Source organism: Agelaius phoeniceus, chromosome 24, assembly GCF_051311805.1.
Source record: "Agelaius phoeniceus isolate bAgePho1 chromosome 24, bAgePho1.hap1, whole genome shotgun sequence".
NCBI classification, from domain to species: domain Eukaryota; kingdom Metazoa; phylum Chordata; class Aves; order Passeriformes; family Icteridae; genus Agelaius; species Agelaius phoeniceus.
This window is the reverse complement of record NC_135288.1, coordinates 361,354-389,047: the sequence shown is the minus strand read 5'-3', so window position 1 is coordinate 389,047 and position 27,694 is coordinate 361,354. Positions and strand designations below refer to the sequence as shown.

Here is a 27,694-nt window from a genome sequence, read left to right as displayed (position 1 = left end):
CAGGCTTGTGAAGATACTTTAATACATCTGAAAAGAATGCATATACAAAGAACTTAGACATGAAAAAGCATTGGTTCAACACTAATGAGTCTACAAGAAATTTAAATTGTGGAAGATGGAGAAGATTCCCTAAGTCTTAAATTTTTTTGAATTTGCAAACCAAAATATATTTTTGGTAAAATCCTTATGATACTCCAGATGGTCTATGTAGAGACACTGCACATGATCCTTAGGGGTTGGAGCCCCTCTTACAGGTCCAAGGTTACTCATGAGCAAAATGCAGAAAAAGGGGTTCCCTCAACTGGTCCCAATATGGTGTCACACCAAACACCAGAAGCCCCTCCCTGCACTTCTTTTCAACTGACACAGGTCTATCTTTCCACCTCTCCCCAAAGGATGCCAAGCCATCCAGCAAGAGATGCACCATCAGAGCCAGCTCCAAAACCCATTGTAGCACATCCCAGGTCCCTTTAGGGTGTCCAAGCAGCCGTGTATGTGCTGGTCATTGTAAGCATTTCTCTAATAATTAAGGATTGCCAGAAGGTAGATTCAATAAAAGCCAACTGACCCAGCTAGGCATACTTCCAAAGGGGCAGTTATTTTTTCAGCACAAGCCAAAAGAATGTGATGGCAAAGATTAAGGAAGAGACCGGCAAGTTAGTCTCAAGTCTGATGGTGCATCCAGAGAAAATCATTCTCCTGTTCCTAAGGCTTCGTAACTTAGACGATGGGGTATAAATTTATTACCTGCACAGTTAAAAAGCCAGGGCAAAAAGATAAAAGGCAACTTCAGAGAAGATGTATTTTCTACAATCCTTCTTAGAGGAGCACCAGCTTGGGACATTTTGCTTTCCTGACTAAAGTCTGCTCATACCCAGGCTGCTGGCTGGCTGCAGAACAGCCCTACAAGGTCTAGAAACCAGAACCAAGTCTTGCCGCACCAGCGTAAGGGGCAAGACTTCAGTTAAACAGCCTAAAATTAGTCTGTTATAGAAAAAGTCATTGAGCATGCCTTGATGTTAAACAAAAAAAATTAGAAACAATAAACAAAATAAAAAAAAAACTAGTAAAGATCAGTGTCTTCTGATAATACATAATTACTCAAAATTAACTAGTTTAAGTGAATTGAGGGGGCACTGGGGAATAAACACTAACATTTTCATCTCACACAGGGATCGTGTGGGGGAGATGGGAGTGCAGGGCATTTATCATTATTGCAAAAACAAATTTTAAAATTTTATCTTTAGTTTGATTTTAACATTGCTTTTAGTATGACATCAAACACCAGCTTTGCAGAAGGGGCTGTGGAGGGACGTTCATAGCAGCACACACCTGCGAGTCTTCTTCGGCTCCGGGGGCTCCAGGGCAGCCAATATCGCTTCGTCAAATACATTCTTTAGGCCTTTCTGAAAAGGGGCAAAGAGAGAAAGGGGCAGTTTCATTTTTGATTTTTCACACAAACAAAACCCCAGAAAGCCAAGTGGCAGCCACACCCCTTAAGGACACATGGAGATTTTCCATCCCTAAAGCTTGCCTGCCCAGCGAAGCTCCGTACAGCTTCTCAGCAGAGCATCTCATTTTCAGAACAAGAAAACTAATCCTCAGAGAACAGAGCAGTGTGCTTCACAAGTAGCAAAACACGTGCACCAAAGTAATTTCCTTAAGGCAACTTTTACCACTAACTGGCTACTCATATTTCATGTGCTAGTAACAAAGTAGAAAGTGCTGCATTCAGATGGAAGAACTTAACCTGGAGCACACCTGTGACAACACACCCCCGTGTGTCAGTGGAGGAGAGACAAGGTAAGTATGCAATTATAACCTTGTCCAGTATATGCTCTGGTCAGGCATCCAGCCCTAAACACCCCAGGGTTAGAAGTAGCCAGGCAGAGCCCAGAAAGCCGCCATGGTAACAGAGAAGTCGAGCTGGGAGGAGTACAGAGGGGTATCATACACTCTGTTAAGGATTAAACTGGAGCCAGGAAATGCAACTTGAATAAAGTTTCATCAGTCATTTATACAAACAACTGCAATTTTTAATTTCAAAATTTAAAGACAAGCTACAATCGATGTTTTTTCCTTAAAACAATAAAAATCAGAAGCACAATAGTAAGCAGCAGCTTTACATCTTACAGTAACAGGCTTTAAGGATCTATTATTGAAATGAAGAGCTCTACCATGTTAATGAAAGCAATAATTTTAACAGTTCATAAAGCAGTAGCAAGTACATCGATATTTCCTTCCCCCCAAGGACTGACAGATACTCCACTAAAGCACAGACAGCCAAAGCAACAGCAAACATCTCACTGCACACAGGAGAACCAGAAAACCCTTCACTTTACATCATCATTTGCAGATCACCAGTTCAGGTACTTTTGTCATGCAAATACAGTTAAGAGTCACAAGTAGAAATGGAAAACACACCCATTGTTTCTTCCAGTTGGATTCAGGAAGATGAAACATCATCTCTCATTTTTTTGGTCATTCTTTAAACAACAATGTAACCAAATCCTTTCCCCCAACGGCCTGAATTATAAAGCTAGCCACACCTGGCAACCCAAGCAGCAGGGAGTTAAGCGAGTCCAGTTCACGTTCCACAGTCACAATGTTTTACTAAAGATCTCAAGTACTGTTTTCAGTCCAAGAGCTAATACAGAGGTCGCTCTAAGATGGCAAGCAGGCACAACAGCTTTCAATCAAGGTGGTTTGATTCATTTTTAACCGGGTTTCTACAGTAGTGGGACAGAGGAAGCAGCAGCAAGAGGGGAAGAAGAAAGTTTAGAATATACAGCACTTCCTTTTGGGCTGAGTTTCCGGAGGCTCGAGGGCAGCTAGGATAGCCTCATCAAACACATTCTTCAGACCTCTCTACAAGACAGAGGGGAGGAGAAAAAACAGCAGCCAGGTTAGAGGATTAGAGAAAAACAAGCAGATACAAAGAGCATTCAGGAGCAGGCTGAATTCACAGAGGCAGTAAACAGATTTACTTTGCAAAAAAACAAAGTAGATCCCAGGAGAAAATCTCATTTAGATAACCCAGAAGTCAATGACAGAGACAGAACATGGGACAGGCCAAGTCGGACAAAATCAACACTCAGAAGGGCAGAGGCACAAACACAGCAAGAACATGGGGGAGGGGGCCACACAAATGGTGACGGTTTCCGCTCCACTGCTGTACTACACTGAGGGAGTTTACAGAGGAATAAATCAAGCACACAGCAGCTTGTCCCAGCAGGGGGACCCAAAAGGTCAGTCAAACCTTTTGTTGTCACCCACTGTGGATAAGTGAACACCTCGGATGCACAGAGTATTGCTCCCAACTCCCCAGGTCCAGAGCAAAGGCTCCAAACAACTCCTCTGCTTTGTGAATTCAGCCCCTGAATAACTGAAGGTCTCCAAATGGCTGGGAACACACATTCTGGGATGGAAGCAGGACCACCCTGGTAAGCCATCATCACTGGCAGTCACTAACTCTCAAGTCTTTAGAAGTGATGCAATACCTTACCAGTGCTACTCTGACACTGGGAGCCAGCATGGAAATGGTGCATTTCAGTTATTCAGTTTAGTTGCCAAAGCAAGTGTAACCACAGAAAGACAGGAACAGCTTTATGAGTGCAACAATTGGGATCCAACACCAGAAAAGCAGTCACAGAGCTGCAGGACTCTGCAGGGGTTACACTGGAGCACAAAGTATGCGCTGCATTTGCTGTAAGCACAACAGGAACAGTGCAGGGCGTTACCACTCCCTCCCAAGTCTGCCAGGTTACACACCACACCAGAAGTGAAACCTGGCTCAGTTTAGACTAACTGGACTCGCCTAAATCTACTGTCATGAGCGCACCCTTCAAAAATTCAGAACTGCTTTATGATAGCTGAAAGCAAACAGAAAAGCTTCAATTACATCCTGTAAACAACTGCAATCTGTGCAAAAATGAATTTGTTTTCAGATCATTCAAATGTAACTGTTTTTTCCCTTAATAGGTTATACTGGATATATCCCTTTTAGAAGGTCTTTAATCTTATTTTACTGAAGCACATACATGGGAGACCTCTAAGGCAGTGCCATCTGGAAGCATTTAAGGCCATCACATAACATGCAAGATTATACTTGAAAGAACAATAGTTTAAGGAAACTACAATGTACATTCTGTACATCCTCCCCAGCAATTTTTCTTTTTCTTTGAGTGAGTTGCAACTCAGGCTCACAAAAGAGCTAAAGACTTCCGATATATAATGCCTCTGAAGTCTAAATAGCAATTAAATTTAATTTCTCTGTGCGAAAAAGGCTGCAGCATAAAATCAATTATGTACTGTTAAACAGATTAAGAACCCAGGCAGGGCAAGAGTCAAGAAAACAATTTTACTTAAATTCTCCTATTCAGGGATTCCTCTTATTTTTGTATCGCCTGCAAGAAATTTGTTCAGCAGTGCAGAATTTGGGATTTGTTTTGAAGGACCTAGCAAAAAAGGGAAGAGGATAAAAAAAAGGACTGGGACAAAATTGTTGTGAAAATGGACCAGGGTTAAAAGCCTGGATGACCATGAGTAACAACATGAAGGGAAGAAATTGTCTTCAATACCACAGACACACAGGCCTGTTAAAATCATGACTTTTGTGTTACACTGGAAACAGGCTGAGATCAGGCTTCCTCCGTTTATGGACAGCTTAAAGCACTTTATATATCTGTGTCAAAACTGCAACCCACCATCAGGAGAAAAAGAAACCAAATTCAGCATTCTCTCTGGTGTGAGGTACTAGGACTGAGCTTCAGAAAGTGCAGACATCCGTACCCAAGAGTAACAGAAGTAACAATCGCTGTAGTTGCAATCTGTCAGTCACCCTTTCCTAACAGCAAAGCCTCACCTACCTGTCACAGTAGCACTGGGTGATTTTGTAAAGAAAGGCTTGAGACAGACACTGAAAATGCCTTCATCACAAAAAGGGATTCCACAATCTGAGGAAAGGGGGATAGAACTGGCTCTCCAATAGAGCAGTTATCCAAACTTGGGGAGAAGATACTCTCTTTACAGAAAAAACTCAGCCTCTCATGACTCACATAGTACAAAAATAAATAATGCCAGCTCCATGATTCTATGAGTATTAGCTACTGTGGTGTCAAAGTAATTTGTAAATTAGTTGGGAAGAAAAAAAACACCCTGCACTGCTGAAGTGAACCGCACAGACAGCATCCAAGCCAAAGAGAGATTGAACACCCAGTTGAGTCTCACTTCAGCTAAAATCAGCTACTACAGCATCACCTTGCAGGTAGGAAAATAACCCTCCAGGCCAGGGAAGCTGCCTTCTGTGTTCAGCAGGCTGCCAGTGAGATCACTGCAGAAGCTCCACACAACCCTGTGCAGATCAGTTACAATGCTGTTTCACCAGCTACTGATGACAGACCCAGGAAAAAAGTGGTGAGTCAACAACAAAGGAAGGGAGAAAAATGGAGCAGATGCAAACCAACTAGTTGTCCAGGTGAGAAGGCTTCTGAATCCTCCTCCCAGTTCACTCCTGACCACTAAAATCATCACTTGGGATACAAGCACTAACGCTCTGGAAGAAAATTCAGGCTGAGCTTCCAAGTGCATAAAGTTGCTCACTGCAACAGATACAGATTAGTCTATCGGGAAATAGAAAGAATGGATAAACACCACCATTTTTTTGTCATATCAACTCTTGCTGTAGTAATTCTAAGTGATTCCATGCAATTTGAGCAGACACAAGCTCAAGTCCAAAGCAAGTCCAAAGCTACAGAGGAAAGGGTCTCAGAGAGCAATACAGGACAAAGGCCCTGGCAGGTATTTACCCAATTAGCAGGTTCTACAACCTAGTCAGCAGCAGCATTCAGGCTGTGCCAGACACCATCTAAAACAGTATTTTGGGGCTGAACAGACCCAAGAAAAACTACAGCTCAAGCATGAACAGCCCTCAGTTTGCCTGCGGGCAGTTAGGAAGCATGGCCAAGACCACCTTTTGATCAGGGATTCCCAGGATGAACAGTAGCATGCCTCACCACATCATCTCCAGTGCCAGTGTCCTGCACAACTCCAGCAAAGCCAATTCCTTCACAGGAGACACCCAGGCAAATCTTTGTTACAAAAAAAGACTGAGGATTTTAAATGGAAGAGTAAACATGCAATCTGGAAAAAAGGGGCAAGATAAGTAGAACTTATCTTTGGATTTGTGAAGTTTGGTAATAGCTTTGTGCTCAAGGAGATCAATGAACAACATAACTGGAAAGAGTAAGGAGCTTGATACTGTGCACCCCTCGTTCCATGCACATCAGAGATGAACAAATTCTTTACAGACCAGCATTAAGGAAGCTGTTCAAAGTGTTATAGTCAATTCTGCAAGAGTAAGAACCTAAGATTAAGTTCTCAGAGCATCCAAAGCCAAGCCAACAGGTCAGCTAGCCAGAAAATGGCTCCCACTCTAGTATTCCTAACTGAAAGGGAAAAGATAATTGAGTTTCTTGCTCTCAAATCAGCTACTTTAGTTGGCATTTGACTCACATTCACAAGTTATAAACATGATGTAAGAACTGTCTTAAGAACTATTTAACTGTTACTTTCTGTTTTAACAGAACTTCTATCTGACGGAAGGACATAGGAAAGAGCTCACCACCAGCTGCACAGGAAGAGAAGGCAGCTATCAACTATGAAGGTTTCCAGCCTTCAAAGTACCAGCATTAACTTTAACGAGAGGCATTTTTTTCCTTTGCCTGCTTGTTTCAGCAGTGACGTGCACTCTGTGTCCCAACCCAATTATTGTCCATAATGTACCTTCTAAGTTATCAACGGTTATTTTTCTCCAGCACAGAAGCAAACACAGTAAGCACACCCTCCTTCATCACCCACATTAGGCCTAAACCACACAGGCTGATTTTCTTTGTACCACTGCCAACTCTCTGTGCCTCAGAACAACATGACAAAGAGAAAGCTACACTGTAAATAGCAGAAACAGAGCTTACACCCCTTCACATCCACACTGAGCTGTTTTTCCCTGGAACTGAAAAAAGTATGGAATAAAAGCAAGCAAAAATGGTCAAAGACCAACCCTTACCTGCGTAAGTGCAGAGCATTCCACGTATTTTACAGCCTTCAGGTCCCGGGCCAGCTTTTCAGCAGTCTCTGGAGTTATAGGCTTCTGCTTGTTCTTGGCAAGTTTCTCAATTGTTGAGGGATCATCTCTTAAATCAATCTGGGTCCCAACAAGCAGAAAAGGAGTCTTTGGACAGTGGTGAGTAATTTCAGGTACCCACTAAAGACAGAAGAGACACAGCATTTGTTACTAACTACCTAAGATAACTCCTGACATACTTCAGCAGCTCTGTTTTCATGCAGAGTTCAACCAACCTTTTCTTTCACATTTTCAAATGAAGAAGGAGAGACCACTGAGAAACAGACCAGAAATACATCTGTCTGTGGATAGCTGAGGGGTCGTAATCTATCGTAGTCTTCCTGACCTAGAGAGGAGGAAATTAACACTGTATTAGACCCAGACGACAAAATCCTGCCCTTTACAGGGAGTCAGAATGCACATTTCATCACAATAACATGGCTGTGATTAATCCTAACTCTTCAGCAAATAGCCAAGCACATAGTGAACTCAAACATTTGAAAAATCTATGTTTCAAATCCAGAATTCATTCAGTTGCTATGTGAGCTGCTGAAAGTCACAGGAAAGCTGGGAAGCCTCCAATACATTTTGAGATCAAACACCCTCAGACTGCATAACACTCTCTTCAGTTATGAAGGACAGTTGCAGAACGTCGCTCCAGTTATAGGTGACCATTCATTACAAGTATTATGCCATCAAATTTCATTACCCTGAAAAAAATCCCCTCCTCTTAAGAAGGGAGAAAAAAATAGTTTTGTTCTGACTTATGCTGTGACTCACTGAAGTGTCTCCAGGCACGAGGAGGAGAATGTGGCTGGTACACATGACTGCGACCAGGCCACCCAGCAGTATTCCCCTAAAACCTCACCGAAGTCCCAGCACGGGCTGTGCTTTGGAAGAAGCCAGCCTCTGCCCTTTGAGTCCCTATGTGCACACAGTCTCTGCAAGGCACCACTAGCACTGATCCACCAGCCTGACTGTCAAATTTCATTCTTAAACCTCCTCCTGCCCAATTCAGCAGCACTACTTTTAGAAACCCAATTTGGCCATGAAGCTGCTGCACTTACTGGCAACGAAATCCAAAACACTTTTTTAAGATGTCTCAGATTCCAACTAATGCTGTCTCAGTCATCATACAGGACAAAGACCTACAAGATCTTGAAGGAGCCAACACAGCAGCTGGGACACCTCAATGGAGAAGACCTACAGTTTGAAGATGGAAACCTAGACATCCCGTCCCGTCTACTGTGCTTGGCTGGACAGAGAGGAGTGAGCACTGACCAGAATCATAGTCTCAGTATGGTTTGGGGTGTAAAGAATCTTGAAGCTCATCTCATTCCAACTACCTGCCATGGGCAGGGACACGTTCCACTAGGATCAGGTTGCTCTAAGCCCCAGTCAATCTGGCCTTGGACGCTTCCAGGGATCCAGGGGCAGCCACAGCTTCTCTGGGCAACCTGTGCCATGGCCTCATCATCCTCACAGGGAAGAATTTCCTCCTAGCATCTAATCTAAATCTAAAATAACATGTTGCAATTAACAGACTACTCCAAAAGTCTATCTTCCAAGTACAAGCTCAAAACAAAGACTTGGGTTTTAATCTGAGAACCAGCAATAGGGGCTTCATACATTGCTAAATTTTGTCACCTGTGCTGGCTGGTATTTAGAAAAAGCAGGCAACCATTAAGAACGAATACTTTCCCCTCAGCAGTCCTGCTCTGGAAAGAAAGCCTTTACATTCACAAGTGCACAGAGTCACTTACATGCATTAAAGTAATTTGGTAACTTCTCAAAATTACTAGCTGGATCACTGCTCATGTTGATAACAGAAAATGTGCGTAACTACACACACAACACTTCTCAGAGGTCTGAACCCTCAGCCGGAAAACAGGCAGAGAAGGACCAACACAATCACCCACCCACACAGGGACCATGCAATGCTAGAACTGCTGTAGAACCACCAAGATCCCTACAGCAGACCACACAACATACATCAGGAAAGAGACTCTCTTTTCCACCTAACTCCTCATCCATGAACTAGGGAGCTTACAGTAATGGGAACACAAATCACATTTTGGAGGAGAACATGAAGAGCTAAGTGAAGCCATGCTGAAGAATACGGTCAGTACAGGCAGCTCAAGGTACAGATGTAGTGCCAGCAGCAGGTGAGCTCTGGGTGTCCAGGAGCTCCAGAGGAGCTGGCACTGACCCTCTGCACAATGAAGGGCACAGGGACCTGTGGCACCGCCAGCTGATGCACATTCAGAGATACAGCAGGAGCCAAGGACTCAGCTGGAAGCTCCCAGACTTTCAAACACATGCTGTGAGGGATATAAAAGCCCACAGTTTGCTTTGTTCAGTGTCTCTTCCCACAGGCACTAGCTCAAGCTGTTATTTTGGTTTTGCACCACAATTAAATTTTAAGGCTTTGGATGCCTGAGACATCTATGGGAAACCTGGGGCTGAGGCAGTAAGGAGACCTTGTCTGACTGTGGAGTGTGGTGCACACTGAGAATCAAGCAAGGCCCCACTGTGTCACTGGAGTTGCCACTATGAACAGGCTTCAGTCCCAGCTCAGGTGGTGAAGTGTGACCAGATGGCCAAAAAGGAAAGTTTCTTCAACAGCTATAGGGTTCAACTGGAAACCTAAGATTGTTTCATTAATCATATTAGACACTAATGCTGCATGTAAGAACACAGCTGGAAACAGATTAAATTATATCAGACAATTTTAGATGAATGCTTAAGGACTAAGCTCTCCAGAAGGGCTCTTTTGAAGAAGAGTTTACAAAACCAGTTGCTGCCACATCACTTCAGTATTATTAGGAGGTAGGGACGAGCATCCAGCAGCTGAACCAGTTTCTACCATTTCTTTTCACACATGCAAAGCCATGTTTAGCTGTTTCATCACTGCACATTTCTCCAACCTAAAACTGAGATGCAGCTTGAACAAGAGGCCAGCAAATTTTTAATTTTTAAAAGCAAGCAGTGAGAGGGCTTATGAAATCCACACCCTGACTTCATCCACATTAAGGATGCAGAGACATACAACATATTTAAGAGGTTCTAATATTAGTCATTCTGTCTTGACAGAATCAAGAGAGATTTTCCCCTTCTATTAAAAGAAAATCTCAACAAAAAAACCCCAACTGTATGTCTTCATGTTCAACATCACCTCAGGTAAATCTTGCTCAAGTACAATGACACAAGCGCTTGGTTTCTTACCTGCAGTATCGAAGAGGCCAAGGGTGTAAGGCTCTCCTCCAATCATCACTGTTACAGCATAGTTATCGAAAACCTGGCAAGAAAAGAGACACATGTTTCAAGGAGACATGATTCTCAAACCATCATCCTACCCACCTTGTCAGAGCACATCTGATTTCAATAAGAGACACTTCTAGGGAAAAACAGAACCATCAGGCTTACAGTGCTATTACAACTAATACTATTAACAGAACAATTCCACATGTAATAGTGATACTCCAACTGTTTCCACAACATAGTCAAGCAAAGGCATATAAGGTACACCACTGAATAACACACAGTAAAAATCACTGAGCAAAACACCTACAACAGTGTTTGCCTGTTACTGCAAGGAGATTTCCCACGCTGCCACAGAAATTCCAAACTTCAACCTTAGTCTTAGACACAGTAAACACACCCTCACAAGGACAGAACAGGTAAAGTCAGCCCTGCCATTCAAGGGCATGCAGTGATGGGACTGTATCTCACAGTACCTAAATCCTCTGAAGTCCATATTTCTGAGTATCTAGGGAACTCTATAATAGAGTCCATCCTTTCAAGAGAGATTTATCCTCCATCTTTGAAGGAAGCAGTAACTGGTAAAAAATCAATCTGTGTCAAATCCAATCTAAAAGGAGAGTCAGGCTCCAGATACCAAGCTCTACTGCCTCTGCAACAGCACCTGGTACAATAGTACTGCCCTCCAGGACGTTGCACAGATTAAAACCAGCCCTACCCACTAGTGTTTCACCCACTAAGTGGCTCACAGTACAACTGAGCATAAGGGCCTACACAAAAGCTCAACTCCTACACCCACCCACTCAGGAGAGCACTGTCTGAGGTCAGCATCCTTCATTTCAATAATGATGTTATCTTCAGAACCACAACAGACAATACTGCAGAAACAACCTATGGCAAAAAGATCCTCCTCACTGCAAAAAAACCCCAAAAACCCACCACCTGCGCCTGCAAGTTGCTGCATGGTCACTTGAGGCCAGTCAGGATCTCCAAAGAATGATGAGGAAATTCTGCTTCCTCACAGAACTGCAGCCTAAGCAGCTCTCACAGGTGAAGTAAATCCCAACAGGAAAGATATCAGTAGCCACCTCAAAGGCTTTTCATGGAAGTGAGCAGGGAGGGATGTGGAAAACAAGTAGTCACATGCATCTGTTGTTAATAACAGTAAGAGCTTGGAAAAAGAAAAAAAACAACAAAAATTGAAGAGCAGTGAGACCGCACTTCAAAGCTGTACTCCCCAGAGTTCAAATGTCTCCTTCCCACCTGACCGCCCTGGATAAAGACAGACCTAACACTATCCTATTTTTTTCAGCTTTTCAAAACTTACAATGACTGAGAAAGTAACTATGGCCACTGCACACTGCATATCCCCAGAACATCACCCAGAAGCAGAAATCCACTTCTCACACTATTTTGAATTAGCACATTCAAGATTTTAAAGCACTGCAAGAGACATCACTATTCGTCCCCACTACCTGCAACTCAATCCATCAAACACTGCACTGGGTTTGCTTTACTGAACACACAAGGGTCTAGCTCCAAATCACACCTTGAGGTTGAGGGATGGTTGAAAGCATTTTCACAGGGCACATTCAACATCCCATGACTGTACTGCTTTAAGACCCCAAAAGACCTATCAGGATGAGGACTCCTCTGTTCCTAGGAACAGAATAAGGAGCCAGAGTGATGAAGGTCAGAGCATTTCCTCTTCCACATGTCAGAAGATGGTCGGCAGCTCAATCCCCCAGCAATATCCCCCCATTTTTGTTCAGCTACCACCTGTAGCTGCCCTTTCAGGGCAATTAGCATGTCTCCTTTCTCATCTTGTTTTTTGTTTTTAAAGCTCCCTATCTGCAAAATGGGATTTTTTAATTTCAATTTTTGTGTTAAGGTACAGTTTCTATTGAAATGTTTGGCGTAGAGCCCTAAGAAGGCCAGGGTTATGAGGCTGGCCTTCACAGAAACCAGGCAACTATAGCCTCATAGTACAATTCACGGACAATTTCATCCTCAGTTGTGCCAAAATGGCTAAAAAACAGAGCCCAAAGCAGTTCCTGCCAATGCCAGGCAGCCCACTGCAGCAACTGGCATGAGCTCTCACTTGAGCTGTCACAACCCAAACATTGCCAGTGCCTTTCCAGTGACGTGCCCTTCACTGCCTTGATTTTTGAGAACGGCAACAAAATCAAAAACATACAGGTAACAAACTACGTGCAGTACCACCATGAAACCCATCTTCCACTGGGAAACATCTTTCATGAAGCGAAAGGATTGCAAAACACAGCACCAACTGAACAGAACTATCTATTGAACTGAAATGGTGTGCTCTCCATCCATACTGTGGCCAGGCTACTGCACAAGAACAGAAGTATCTGTTCTACTTCTCAGTCCATTTATTACTAGAAGCATTAGCTGAAATATCAGAGGTGACACACCAGTTTCCAGAGTCTGAAGTATGCCTCTAGGCTGTTCACAGAATTAGGAATGGGCCTCTGATATCTCCAGAACAGCGAATTCCTCAAGCCATGAAGTTCAGAGGTAAATAGCATTTTGGAAACATGAGGCAGATTTAAAAGGCACTATAGAGAAGCCTTAGCACACCTTGAACACGCTTCACTGGCAACTAACTTTTTGGCATGTTTTCCACATTCCTTTCTAGCAGAGATTTACAGCTAGTACTACTGTGTGCAGGACAGCATACCAACCAAGGCTTTCAAAACATACATTTTAAGATTATAACATTTTTCAGCTTAATCACTTCCCTTAAGGGGTAAGTATAGAAACACTCACTGCTGAATTCACTGATCAATTTCATTTTGCCTTGACTATAAAGAACAGCTTAAATAGGACAAGCAGCCTTTCACAGGTACAGCACAGAATGTAGGTGCCCTACAAGCATCACATCAGGATATCTGACACCACTGAAAAACTTAAGAATGGCAAAACAGTTTCAAATGCCACTTCTCTACCAATCCATAAAGAGCCCATGAGAGAGGCTGATCCCGGGTCTCTGTGCCTACAGCACAATCCACAAGTTCCCACTAGTGACCACTGCCTCTACCCTGAAGACTAGGAGGTTTGGGAGTTCTTTTATGTTCAGCTCCTGATCTACAACTAAAGACAAACATTTTTATTTTGTGGAAATCTGTCCTACCCAGGACAAACCTCGTATCTGCTAAGTTGAAAAATTCTGGATAGCGTATAAAGCCAGTATCTCAAAGAGACGTGATGATGTTTACTGCAACTTCTTTCCCACAAAGAGAAGACATTTTCGTAAAGTCCTATTCCAAAAGAGCTATCCGACAGAGCTAACTGCCATCTCAGAGGAGCTACCTGGTCTTCTGAGTTACTTTGTAACACAGAGAATATTACCAACGCTATCACTGGCAGATGTTCTCTGTGATGCATTTCCACGTCCAAATTTGTTTGGGATACACAGATAAACTCTTCAACTTGTATATTAATAGAAGATGGCCTTTTCGGTCCATAACAGAGAAAATTAGTAAAAAGAGCATCCAGCTGCCAGTCTCTTGCAGCAACCTCACTAAAAACTGACCCACCTCAGTGGCAGTACACCAATCTTGCATATGCAATATTAAGTAGAAAAGCACTTTTCTAGCAGGAGGACCATGCACATGCCTCACAGGCAGTCAAACTGCTCTCAACTTGAACTTTGGATAAGTCAAGGGATTCAGTATTTCAGAAAACTGAGCCTGTGAAACTCAAAACAGTTACTTCAACGTAGTTAAGGACTATGCATACATTTGGAAGTACAAAAGAATGTGACTGCATCCAAACACACTCCTCATACTTAGCTGAAGTTGACAAATCACCCTCCATAGTGAGGGTGAGAAAAATGAGTGAGAAAAATGAGCCTCAGAAAATGTTAACTGTAGTCACTGACTATTCTAGCAACATGAAACACTCCCTTCCCTAAAAACAAAGATGTAGCAGGAAGTGAGAGCACAACCAGGAGAGCGGGTGTTCCTACTGCTTACTCTCCACTGATCTGCAGTTGTTGGCACTGATTATCTCACTCACAGAATCCATCCACAAAGAAAATGCAGATTCTGCACAGCAGTCAAGTAGCAAGAACTGACCATATACAGGTGAACTGACTAGCACTACCAGGGGATATGGAAGGTAACAGCATGGTATCAGATTCTCACTTCTCCATGCTGTATTAGTCAGTCTCCAAGAGGCTATAAGAACACGTATTAGGAAATGCATGCCATCAAGGTTAGTTCAAAAAGGAACTCATGCTACCCCGCCCCAGCAAGCCCAAAGAACAATTTGAGCCATTCTCACACTTACCGTTGGTACATATTCCGATGGGAATTTATTTGTTGTATAAGAGATTAAGAGACAAGTTTTACCAACAGCACCATCACCCACTACTACACACTTGATCGTCTGCATTGTTGAAATCTACTAGATTATCAACTCCAAAAAGAACCTAGAAGAAAAAAAAAGATACATATATTTAGTTGTTTCCCACATGCACTAGACAGCCATGCACATCACCTTTGACATGAGCCCAAACCACTAATAGCACATGTGAGATATGCACACATGACATTCCTAAATGAGTTGGTAGATCCTTTCCCTCCACCACACACACAAAGCAGCTCACATTCATAAACAGAAGAATTTTTGCCTAGTTACCTAGAGACGGGCAAAAACATCTTTTGGCTTTTCCAGACTCGATTTTTATGCATGGATGTCTAGCCTCACATGCACTGGAAGCTGGAAGCGTAAGCTCTGGTCTTGAGAGCTGCTCAGGAACACACCTGCCTTCCAGAGAGTTCCCGCTGGAGAGCAGCTCAGCATAAGACACACCAGAAGTGTTTATGGAATAGAAATTAACATGTACAGACAGAAATAAACATGATTATTTTCTTCTCTCCCTGTCTTTTTTAGGACCTAAGCATCATTTTACAATTTTCTGGTTAAAGTTGCTAGTTAACACATACCTTTATGCCCACTGTGAAGTGTTTACAGCAGGGCATTCAGATCCCAAGGAGACGGGATTACTCTTCTGACATCACAAAATCTAAATGCACCCAGTTACTCCAACACAGTCTCAGCAAAAACTTTAGTGCATGAACTAAACCAGTATGCATCACCAATATCTCCTCCAAACACTTGCTGGCTATCTCCAGTGTTGCACAGCTGTCTTTCATTTGTGTATTACTTTAATTAGAGGTGTACCAGGCCTCTGGTCATGCCTTCGCATAGATGTGTGAAATCCTGACCCCAGGAAATTAGTGGCAAAGCTCTCACAGACTGTCAGCATAATATCATCCAAAACATTTTTATTTACAGCAACAAAGACTTGCTGCACAGTCTCTGTAAAGTCCTGAGGGGGAGCAGCAGGTGTTGCAAGCAGCAAATTTGCCATCACAAATTTGCCAGCAAAGCTTTATCAAGCAAGGATGTTGCCATGGTTCTCAGGTCTGGGTAACTGCAAGTCAGGGTAACTGTATTAAAAAATCCAAATCAATCCCTCCTGAACTATTCATTTGGTCACTTCCTGAAGATTTCATTTCTTACAGTAATGTAAATAAAGTGCAGTGCAAATCCAAATTTTTGAGGCTTTAGTCACAGCCAGCAACATGATTTGATACTGTGTATCACACCGTCATTCCTGCAAGGAAAGGAAATTGCTAGGGACTCAAAAGAAACATACCACCCCCAGCTCTTCTTTAGATACCAAAGGGTTGCTCTAAGATTTCAAGAAAGACAGCTACCTTCATAATAAACATCCTCAAAAGTTCCTAAGAACAGTACTTTGTAGGGGAATACTAGCTACAACCATTCCCACAAGACCTGGACAAAACCACAAGCAGTTTTAGGAAATGACAGCAAAGATTCTCAGGGCAGGCCATCAGCGAGCACCTGGTACACCAGGCATTCCCATTGCCATCCTCACCTATAATTCTTCTTTCAGCAAGCACAGAGATAATAAATAATGTGTGTAAGCATCAGGTGTTGCCACCAGTGCCCCATTTCAATATCAATAGAATCTATTGATTTATGCAGATCTCAGTTTCCCAGCAGACATCCAGAAGGATGCACTGTGCAGACGTATCAACAGGCCCTTCATTAATACAACAAAAAGCTCTGCAATTTGGCCGTGAAGCAAACACATATTTACTCAGAAGGAAAAAGCAACTATTTACATTTCAGAAGACATGTTCTGTGTTCAGGCCAGTTCAACTGTTTACACCCAAGTACTATTATTCAATATTGCCTCAGTTGCGAAGGGCTCCCACAGTTCTGCCTTGCCATGCTGTCAGCACTGATTGATCCCAGAGAAAGTCCCATTTCAGAAGAAAAAAAAAACAAAAACAACCAGACAGAAAGCAGGCAGTGGAGCAGCACAGCTCAGGCCCATATTAAGAAAGTTTTCGTGCTCAGAGAAAAGGTGCAAAGGCATGAGCCACTCATTAAGGTGATTTCAAAAGGAAAACATGCCAAAACTCAGGCAGAGCAAATGAACCCAAGTGCATTCCAGCTAATCCCAGACGCAGTCAGCAGTATGCCCCACTGATATAGGCAATACAATTCTACCATCTACCTTTCGGTCTGGGCAAAGCCCAAAGCATTCAGCTCTGCCGCTGCTCAATGCGAGTAAGCTGCTGCCTCCAAGAATTCCTCTCAGAGTTAGTAAATGAAGTACAAAACAAATCTCCAGACTGGGTTTCCCAGCCACTTCTCATATGTTTTTCCAACTTCCACTCAAATTTGTTACACTGCCCAGCCAGTCCCTGGAACCCCTGCTCCAGCTGTCCTTGCTCACCCCAGGGCTGGCACAAGTGGAGGAACATCCCTCTCACGTAACAGCACTTACAGTCAAACCTTTAGAGAAGCACTCTTTCCAAGCAGCTCTCTCCCTGGCAGACCAGAACTCCTCCATGCTGTAATCCTCCCTTCCTGTTCTACCTGTAAGTTACAGATTTCACATCTGCTTCAGACCACCTGTCCAGAGCCCAGAAGACACACTAGAGATAAAATCCTGACTCTGAAGCATTCCCTGTGCTCACTGCAACAGACCAATCCATGACTCTCCATAAACTCAGGTTTTGTGTATTACCAAAAAACCTCACATACACTTTTGTAAAAAGAAAAAATATTTAAAGCTCATTACTCCAGAGAGCATCAAGCAAGCCACAGTACTAGAAAGTGTCTCAGGTCACAGAGTGTGCTGCAAGCCTTTGCTTCTTCCCTGTCCTTGGATACACGCAAGTCCCCCCACACTGACACTGGGAGAGAAGATGTTGTTCTCTGGCAAGGGCTCAGGTCAGAGTCTGGGGCTGACACAGCACCAGCTGCACACATCTCATATTATGCCTACCACAGCTCTGACTACGGCAGTGAGCTACCAGCCCTATCCCACACAGTTTCTCTCAAAGAAACACCAGCACTGCAAATCAAGAGCATCTACAGGAGCACTGCTCATTCATTCTCTCTGCACCTCCAATTCCCTCCTGAAGCAAAGCATTGGTGTGGAGCAGATCAACGACTCAAACACACAAGCCACTGCACAGGGTGAGGCAGCACGCACTACTGTTTTCTACCAGGTGACCTGATCCTTTCAGTTTTCTGGCAGTGGGAATAAAACAGAGAGCAAATAACCCAAAGCCTTGCTCTGGAGCCTAAAGTAGAATTTAAATGGCACAACAGGGGTCTGGAAAAGCCCAGGCAGGGCTGTTTTCTTTCTTTTTTGTTTTTTTTTCTCCTTTCTAAAACACAAAACTAACAGCATTTACCATGAAACAATTGAACTGGATCACTGGAAATTCTCTATGAAACAAGCAAGTACCACTGCTCTCACACAAGTTGTTCAATTCTGGTTGCCCCCACCACAATTAGACACTTCAAAATTACACATTAAAAGAAACAAAAATTTGGGCACATCCCTTAGGTAAAGAGACCCCCCTACGTTTTTTAAATGGATGCATCACTTTATGCTAAAATACTGAAATAAAATGGTGTAAGTTTTAAATAGATTTAGAGTGTTCAGCACAGGCCTCCAAAGTCTTAGCAGTGGCAAAGTAGCTGGATGAGCTAATGTTTTGCACTTGTAAGAAGTCCACAGATCACAGCTGAAAACAAGCTCATTTCTAAGGAGCTTAGATTCACAATCCTGGGACCTCCTCTTCCATAGGAATAGCTTTAAGGATCATTGACTTGTGGTTTAAAAGTATTTAATCCAATTTGAGATTAACCACAGAATAACTCATCCCCAGAGTGCAACAACAAGGGAAATAGAAACAAAGAAGTTACAGAGGCTTTGGGCTTGTTGCCCCCCAGAAGTCACCACCTACTAAAAGGGAGTCTGTATGTACAACACCCAGCAGAGAGAGCACTCCAAGCAGTTTTAAATATCTGAAAGAATTGAAAGAGACTGGAAAGCACTGAAGTCATCCCAGTCTGAGGGCAGTGAGTGGATTTTGAGCCATGTAATTGTGTGCCATCTGGCCAAGCCCAGACAGAAGAGCTGATAAAGACTAGGAATGCAATGCAGGTCAATATGACTTAGTTCTGTTCAAGGAGCTCTGAAGATTTCTTAAAAACATACATAAAACATATTAAAAAAAAGAAACAGAGCATTGCACTGATTTGATCCCTCAAGCCTCTCTGTAGTGTAATCAAAACCTTCAGCAATTCAGTAAAGTACATGTTAACTAATGATACTTGCAGTATTTGCTGGATTTTAACCTGCTCAGCATGTGACCACAACAGCAGGATTTCAGAGAACTCAACACTGTCCTAGAGAACTGGGATCTGGCATCTGGAAACTGCGGATTACACAGCCATGTAAACTCTGTCAAATTCATAGGCACATTTTACAAAATTTTGCTTTAAAGCTCCATTACACTTTTGTGGAAGACAGCTGATCTGCATTTAGGATTAATTCCAGAAGTGTTAACAGAGACGTGAGCAATACAACAAACAAGGAACAGAAGTCTCCAGGGGGACATTCTGGAGCTTGGTAATCCTTCCTGGAGCAAAAGAAATTCAGGAGGGACGCACTTTGGTCACACAGGCCTGTTCAAGCACCAAGACACTAACCAATCACAAGAGGCTGAAGAAATCCACGGTACCCATGGCAGGTTCCCACTGACTAAGCACTAGCCATACCATCCCAAACACACTTGCATCTTCTGTGCAAGTCTGACTTTCCCATCCTAAAGGCAAGCATATGAAACATGGTGGTACTATGGGAGCACTTGGCTTTCACAAACTTTCTGTAATTTAAGAGTAGCTCCAATCTGTTCCAGTACCTATGTGCACTATTAACTGGAGAATTAAGTGAAATTGTTTGCGGTTTTGTACACAATCAGTGTTCCCTACTAAACTCAGAGTTACAATCCCCACGACTTCACCTTCACTCTTGCTTCACATGTAATCTGAAGAAGAAATCACAAGCCTTCAAGCTTGTTAAAATTTCTCTAACTTTTAAGCTACTGAAGTTTGTTTTCAGGTTAAAATGTGCACATTCTCCCAGCTAAAGGAAACTGTGCTGTCAGATCTGTGTGTCCTGAACTCGCTTCCTGCCTCGGCAGCACCACCACTTCCTCTATCAGGCAGGACTCAAACTGCTGCCATTTCATCACTAGGACTGGCTACCTTGGCTCACTGCAAGGTACTGCCAACTAAGAACCAATTTGTGGTGCTCTCTGGGATACACCATTAGCATAAGAGTTGAACCTTAACCAGTCAATCACAGCTTCCAGATCCTGTTTGGGCACCTGCTCCTCATTCAAAGAAAACAAGCAGCCATTTCTGAAAACTAAGATTTTTTTTTTCCCCATCCAATGTCATTTTACAGTTAACAGTTTATTCATCCAACTCAAAGCACTCAGGAGTCCACAATGACAGGAACAATATTCACAGGATTTTATTCATGATCTCAGGTAACTACTTTTGCCCTTCCATGGTAGTTTCATTTCATATCCTGCAAAACCACACAGTTCTAAATAAAGTCCTCCTTTGTACTTGATAATTTCTTCCCAAATTAATCTATTCTATTTCAAGGTCCTTACCCTCAGCCACCTCTTCTAGCCTTACTACAAACACTTTTGCTTTTCAAAGTGACAAATCTCTCCAGTCACAGGGGCACCAAGGAGACATACTTGGCTGCTACAATCCCAGCAACCTGATTTGCCTCACCAGAGATACCTACCAGCATTACATGGAAGAGGCACTCTACGCCTATATTACAAATACTACATGACAAAGGTCACCACATACAACACACAGTTTCTCTGCAGAGATCCCAAGCCATTAACAAAGGGACCACATGAGCTCAGCTGCCAACCGCACAGGGAGAAGACCTTGGACCTCTTGGTACAGTCACAAAACCTGTGATGTAAAACACAAACAGAAGCCACTCTCTGAGTAAGAGTTAACTACAGAAGGACGAACTGGCACAGAAAGCAAAACTGGTTTTAAGAGTAGTATCACCATGGCCAGAATTCTCCTCTGCACATGTGCAGCAACCATCTACAGACACAATGAAAATCCTCCAACCCAAAGCCCACCTTCCAGCTTGCTAGGAATCATCTTCTTCATGAAGATCTTACCCCAGAACTAACCACATCTGCCACTTCTATGCTAGTAAAGTGGCAAATGACACATAAAAGAATATATTAGGTTCTAAACTACCTGGTGCCCAAGCTCAACCGCCCATCCTGCCCAGAGCTTAGGCTGCTGCAGACACTTAATCTCTATACACAAACACAACTTGTTCCCAGAGGTTCCAAGTCAAGTTTATCACCTGGGTCTTTAGTTTCTTAGGTGAGGCTTAAAGCGGCTGTTGAACTACAAACCAGGACAGTACTGAAGTTCCACTCCTCTAGAACAAGGGAATCATGAAATCCAAGCTAAAGCCTGCAAAAGCACAAGGGACAGACTTGAGACACAATCTTGTACTCCATCAGTTCATCATCTTGGAAAGGCTATCCTGCTTTAAGCACTGTTTTGGGGTTAACTATCACTAACAGATCAGACACAATCCTTTAAATACTACCAGTTCTCCCTGCAGAGTACAAATTCTGTCTCCAAAAACCAGTGTTGCTGTTTACTTTATAAGTGTGTCTAATTACAAGACAGAGGCACAAAAGTTCAGTTGCACTAGAAGCTTTGTCAAGATAAACACAAGAACTCAGGTAAAGACCTGGATCTGCAGTGGGTGGGTTTTTATCTGAAGTTGAAGAGAACGACAGCAGCAGAGCATACTGCTGGGCTCCATCCTACATGCCTGCTCACATCAACAGTCTCAACCTGGTGTTGGATGTCAGCATGAGAAATCTGTGGGCAGGCACACAAAAACAAGCAGTGGGAAGAGCCACAGGATCACCGTCACCAACAGAGCTGGATCAATACCATGACAGCCCTGGTTCATCTCATAGGTTTCTGTTGTTCTTGCAACCCACAAAGTTTGCTATCATCACAGGAATCCCTGTTGGAAGATAAAGCATGTATCTGAAGTCCTCGAGCATCCCTTAATCTGCAGATTAATGGACTCAACAGAGCCCGTATACCCCAGCACCTCTGCAGGTTTGAAGTCCCCTTTCTGGACAAATTACTATGAATTGCCAAAGAAGCAATAAGAGATCTCTTCTCAAAATGCAACTATCATAGAGCTATCATAGAATAGAACAGAATATGCTGAGTTGGAAGGGACCCCACTGTTTGAGGTCAACTGATATTTTCTACACTTTATGTCATTTTCTCTCTCTAATTCTGTAATATTTGAGAGCTACTTTGCACATCTTCCTAAAGACTCGTCACAACCGCCTGGTACACATACACAAAACAGGAAGTGAAGACAGTTGGGCAGGAGAATTTGAATAGCCTGAGCCCAAACTACCAGCAGCACCGTAACACACATACCAAGTTTTGCAACTTCAATAAAAAGAAGAGGAAAAACATGTCATCCCATTTTAGCCCTAAATTCAAAACCAGAAAGCTGACCAGCTAGGTAGTATGACTCAGCAGGCTCTGCTGCCATATCAGTTACACTGCAGCGCAGCTGTGCCTGCACCTCCTTAGCCACAGGTACTGCCCACTATCCCACTTCAAGGCTCCAACCAACCACCTTCAAATGAACACAAACTCCACAGAAAAAAAGTGACAACTTTCCCATTATCACTCTGGTTAAAGTTACGCTGTCAAAAGTAGCATCACCACTGGAAAAACCTGCCCCAGATTAAGCACTGGGAAGTGTGTGGGGTTACATTAAGTCCTTTTCTGCCAAAGGCATTTTAATCTTATCTTATTACTCTTCACTTTCACACTCTACAGGAGGCTGTATTCCTCAACCATGCAACAAAATCCTGTTCAATATTTTATTACCACTTAAAAACCCCTATTTTCACTAACTTTGTTGCATACTGGTAATATTTAAAAATACAAGCTGCACCTACGCTCTTATTTGAACACAGCATCCAAGCAAGGCCCACGTGGCCCTGATGGTTCTCCCCACTTTCCCATGGCCAGCTACATTCAACAGAGGTAGAAAAGATATTGGGAGAAGTTCCTCTATTTTGAGGCATGTTTTCCTTCATGAGAAGCACACTGTCTTGCACACTGCAGCAGATCCTGCTTACCCCTGTTATGCGTGGGGAACAGGACAGCTGCAGGTCCTCCATCCACACAAACAGAAAGTTCCCAGGAAGACGCGCTGTGTTCAGGGAGAATAGCTCAGGCTGTGTACCAACATGCTGTTTGAAGACTCCAAAGATAAAGCCTGGTTAAAAAACACTGCAAAAGCAACTTTTTCCAGATACTGAGCTATCCTGGATCGCTGTTAAAATAAAGTAGCTGGAAGACTCACCAACACCATGACAGCAGCAGGGGAGCTGCCCTTCATTCACCTAACCAACAGAAGGAACCAGAGCAGCTGGAACCACCCCACTTCGCCAAGCCCAAGATGAGCCCCAGCAGCCCTCTCCTCAGGACCTGCTGGGCAACTGGCAGTTATTCAGCTATCGCCAGATGCACAAGAGGCTCACGAAAAAGTAACAGCATTCCAGGACATGGGAGACTCAGCAACACTTCACATGCACTAAACCCCAAAGTACCACTGAACTCAAGGTAACTGATCAAACACACTGATGCAGTCAGATCCAGGCCCCACACAAGCCCCTCAGCATTCAGCTGTTCCCCAGCTGCTCTTTGGTGCTCACAGTCATCCAGCTCATGGAGTGGCAGAGGCCTTCCTGACTTGCATGCAAAGCTGCAGGAGCATTTTTGTCATTATTTCCCCAAACAGAACACTCATCACTGGCCAGAAACACAGGTCAGCATCCTTCAACTTGAGACGAGCTGAGCAATTCTAACCAGCTTGCTCCAAAGCAAGATAGTTCTGGCAGTCTCAGCTACTGCTGTGAGTCTAGCAACACATGCCACATCAACCCTCTGCAGCTCCCCCAGGGTCTCTACTGGTCCCAATCCACAGCAGCCTAAGGCTTGCTCTAACACCACCTCAGCTTGGTGAAAACCTTCACCTGCCAGAGTTTGGTCTACGCTGGAAAACACATGCAGATCCCATGCAATCTCATCACAGGCATGGACAACTTGGCAAAAATGTAGCTGGAAGTACCTACAGGAGACAGGTAGAACCTCTCCAGACAAAGGCCCCAAGGAAGCCCCCATGTTACTTTACTAAAAAAGCTTCTGTATTTTTTCATGAGACAAGAAAAAGAAAATGGTGCATGGACCAACTCTCCTGGTAGGAATTATGCCATAACACTCTAAAGTAATGGGGTGAACTGGCAGCACAAGAGCTTAAACCATAATAACAGCTTTTAAAATCTTTTCAAAACAAATTCTTTGTTTTCTCTTTATAAAATATCACTTGTTTGGAAGAAAAATCAACATTTTAAAGGAAAGAACAGCTGCTCTACTGAAAATTAGTATTTTGAAGTTCTACAACTCTTTAGGTCAGAGTCATTCTCTGAAACTCCAAGGGGAGATTACAAAGATTAATTACACAAACTCTGCTTCTTGTTCTCACTGTTTGCAGTTTTCTGCACTCCCAGGGCCAGGTAATCAAACCCAGTTCATCCACTCAAAAGCAACCTAAAGGATCCCCCACAAGAAGCTGGAAACTACCTCCCTTAATGCCATTGCTGTCACTCACCTCAAGTACTGACATACACACCATGGGCTGCAAGAGGCAGCTGACCACTATGTTGGGGTCGCCAGACATCCTCAGGAAGGGAGAACTTTTGAGCCAGGCTTCAACCCTTGCAGAAACTCTGGGGAACGGGATTTCTTTACCTACCACTCCTAATGGCAGTCCTTCCTGATGGATATACACTCAGTTCGTATAGTGTACAACCATAATAAAGTGTAAAGTGTAGGGTCTGGCGAAAGCCAGATAATTAAATGATGACCAGCTGCGAAAATGTAAAGATACTTAAAATTTCTTTTAAAATTTTGCATAAAAGCTTATCTGGTCAATAAGTTGCTTTATTTGTCATATATTAACAAGGGTGCTTTCACCTACATTTAATGTAAGGGAGTGAGAGGAGCCAAGGAAGAAGATTAAGTGGTTAAAGAGGGCTTCTTGCTACCTGAAGCACCAGAAACCCGGGAAATTTTACTTCCATTTGATTTGACAGAACTTTCATCTTCTGAAATTAAAAAGATATCATTCTTTTTTTAGCAAAGAATATTTTCCTAAAGGACAAGGATAACTACACTCCCTACAATTCCTCCTGTCTCTTGTTCTAGAAACTCCTATCATAAATTCATGATGGTGTCAAAGGACAGCAGGAGAGCTCAGCTGACCACAAAGAGCAGGCAGAGGAATAAGCACACACAAGCCTAGACAACTTTCAAAGCTGAGAGCACTCACATGGGCAACAAGCAGATTACACACACCTCACCTGCAACATCTTACATAAACCTCAGCTGTAGTGCTGCACGTTTGTTTATTGTCCTAGTCTTCTGGAGCTAACAGCAGAGCTGGAACCCAGCTACACCAACCCCCCCCATGGTAACAAGAGAGTGGCTGAAAAGGTTTTACTTGTAAGGTCCAGCTATCTATGCTCATAAGACAGAAAATTATTTTAGTACTACAGCACTATTTTAACCAAAAAGAAACTTTACATCAAGATTAGTGGCCAGCTTCATGCTGCACTTTCCATCAGCCCCACATACGGTTTAGAGCAAGGAAAGCCCACAGCACACTTATAAGAGAAATCCCTGGGAGTTTCACAGGGGCTCCATTTCTGTTTACTGTTGGTTTTTAGCAGGACAGTTTTCGAGTTTCCGTTTTAGGTACTTCACACTCTAGAGCTTCCAGAGCTTTTCTATTTAAACAGTAAAAACATCACAAACTCCCCAGCCCTACCATCAGTTTTAGGCAAACAAACAATTCTAAAGCAGAGCACTTAATGAATTCAGAGCATCAGCTGCAGGTCCTGAATAACCAAGTTCAAAGTATGTAAATCTAGTGATTAAAATTTCTGCCTAGGATATGTTACCAAAGTGAAAACATGTTTTATCTTGCACCACAGTAATTTTTTATTCCTTGCCAAGACTTAAAAATCCTTTTTTTTTTGTTTGTTACTGAAGCATAAATGAGAACTGTTTAAACATTAAATCATTTTTACAGTCAGCAATATACTCATTCAAACCTTACTTGTATGTCTAAGACCTGACTCAAATACACACTTGCCTGCACTATCTTCCTCAGAACCTTACATTAACAACAAGAGTTTACAAAGCAGAAGTTTACAACAGAAGGGAAGTTTATAACAGCTTCCTCACGTACAACCAGCTGAATATAATTTGCTTACTGAAAAAGAGAAGCTGTAATGCTTTACTGAATTATCCCAATCAGCAATACAAAGAGCTTGATCCAGGTTTTAAATGCCCCCTTCAAAAAAAAAAAAAAAAGTGTTTGGGGCACTGCAACTCAATACTTTGAACAACCCACACCTCCGTCCTGGGAGAGAAGCACAGATGAATACGAGACAAAGACAATCACAGATGGCCAGACCAAGCAAGCCACTTCTGATCACCCAGTTGCCATCTAACATGGCCTCTTCACCAGAGCTTTTCTTCCTCATGCTGCTGTCAAGATGGGATCTCTGGCGGCCCCAGCCACAGCATCCACACAGAAAGGACACTAGGAATCCTGAGCACGAGAATGCTCTTTGTTAAGCACAGGTTTCTAATGCTGGCTGTTATGTTCACAGCTACCTGGCCCTGTGACTGTCTCCTACTGCTGTCACCAGCTGCAAGTTCTATCTACTTACAAATACACAACTGAAGTCTAGATCACTAAAACAGACCTTTAAAACACAGGGAAGCGTTATGTTGCAGCAGTATATACATTTTACGAGATTCCCAAGGAGAATGAAAAACACATGTCAACACGAACCCTCGAAGCAGTGTTAGCTGCTACCCCAGCTACAACCAGGGGCATCACGCTGTAACGAGAGCTGTGGGACAGCTCTGGGTAACCCACAGCACTGGGGCTCGTGAGGCAGATGCCCAGAAGAGTCTGCGACTTCTCGACTGAGCGCTGTCTGTGCAGGGCACATAGCTGGAGCTCAATCCCTCACCATGCCCGAACCCCCCTGCGGTTCAGGGCTCCTGTGGCACGGCACACCTCGCCCAACCCATAGCCCTCTGGGGCTTCTCCCACAGTCCCGGGCGTAGCCGGGCTGCACCAAGCGCGGAGGGCCGCCGCTGGAGCCGGGACGGACAGGGCGGGGCTGGGACGGGCAGGGCCAAGGGAGTACGGGCGGGCCCCACCATGGCCGCGGAAACGCTTCCTGCGCTACTCCGAGGGTCCAGTCCGTCCGCCGCCCGGAAGGGAGGGGGAGGGTGGGCAGGAGAAGCGGCGGCCATGCCCACCGTCTCAACAGACCAGGCCCACAAAGGCAAGCGCCCGCCAGCAGCCACCGAGACCCGCCGGGACGAGGCCGCCCTTCCCCCCGGCAGGCGGCTGCCGGGGAGGTTCCGCACACACAGCGGGCCCGGCAGGGCGGCTCCCGCACAGCGGGCGCTCCGACCGAGGTGGAGGCCAGGGCTCCACTGGTGGGTGCTGCGCGGAGATCAGGACCAGCCGGTGGTCCGGGGGTCCCAGTGGCTCGGCCGGGGGTCCCGGTCCCGTCTCCGCCCCCCTCCCCCCCCCCCCCCACTCTCACCTCGGACGCTCCGCCGGGCGTTGGCAGCTCACTGCGGGGTCTCCTCGGCGAAGGCACAGGGGCAGCCGATTGACGTCATCGCGCAGCGTGCTGGCGAGGGGCGTGCCAGCTACAGCGCCCCCTGCCGGCCACG

At 44.0% G+C, this 27,694-nt stretch overlaps 1 protein-coding gene across 4 annotated transcripts; it reads right to left on the bottom strand.

Annotated features, from left to right (window-relative positions):
- On the bottom strand, positions 1-27,694 carry CDC42 (cell division cycle 42). 4 transcript variants are annotated; one of them, XR_013185101.1, is made up of 8 exons: positions 27,562-27,694; positions 14,696-14,837; positions 10,346-10,418; positions 7,357-7,466; positions 7,064-7,261; positions 6,015-6,348; positions 5,230-5,389; positions 1,998-2,868 (listed from the first exon to the last, which is right to left on the bottom strand). XR_013185101.1 is itself a non-coding variant. In XM_054647843.2 (6 exons), exons 2-6 carry the CDS (start codon positions 14,798-14,800, stop codon positions 1,317-1,319), a joined length of 576 nt encoding a protein of 191 aa, XP_054503818.1. In that variant the 5' UTR covers positions 14,801-14,837; positions 27,562-27,694; the 3' UTR covers positions 1-1,316. The 4 variants fall into 4 exon arrangements, 2 of the variants coding, with proteins under 2 accessions (XP_054503818.1, XP_077046314.1); XR_013185100.1 differs by having other exon boundaries at positions 5,230-6,348; XM_054647843.2 differs by lacking the exons at positions 1,998-2,868; positions 5,230-5,389; positions 6,015-6,348 and adding an exon at positions 1-1,406.

What these genes read in the sequence shown, in the direction of transcription:
- CDC42 (XM_054647843.2), bottom strand. Translation starts at nt 14,800, where the DNA reads ATGCAGACGATCAAGTGTGTAGTAGTGGGTGATGGTGCTGTTGGTAAA. An exon ending in TGGCCTCTTCGATACTGCAG is followed by an intron (nt 7,467 to 10,345) that starts GTAAGAAACCAA and finishes CCTCCTCTCTAG; the next exon opens with GTCAGGAAGACTACGATAGA. An exon ending in TTGAAAATGTGAAAGAAAAG is followed by an intron (nt 7,262 to 7,356) that starts GTTGGTTGAACT and finishes TTCTGTCTTTAG; the next exon opens with TGGGTACCTGAAATTACTCA.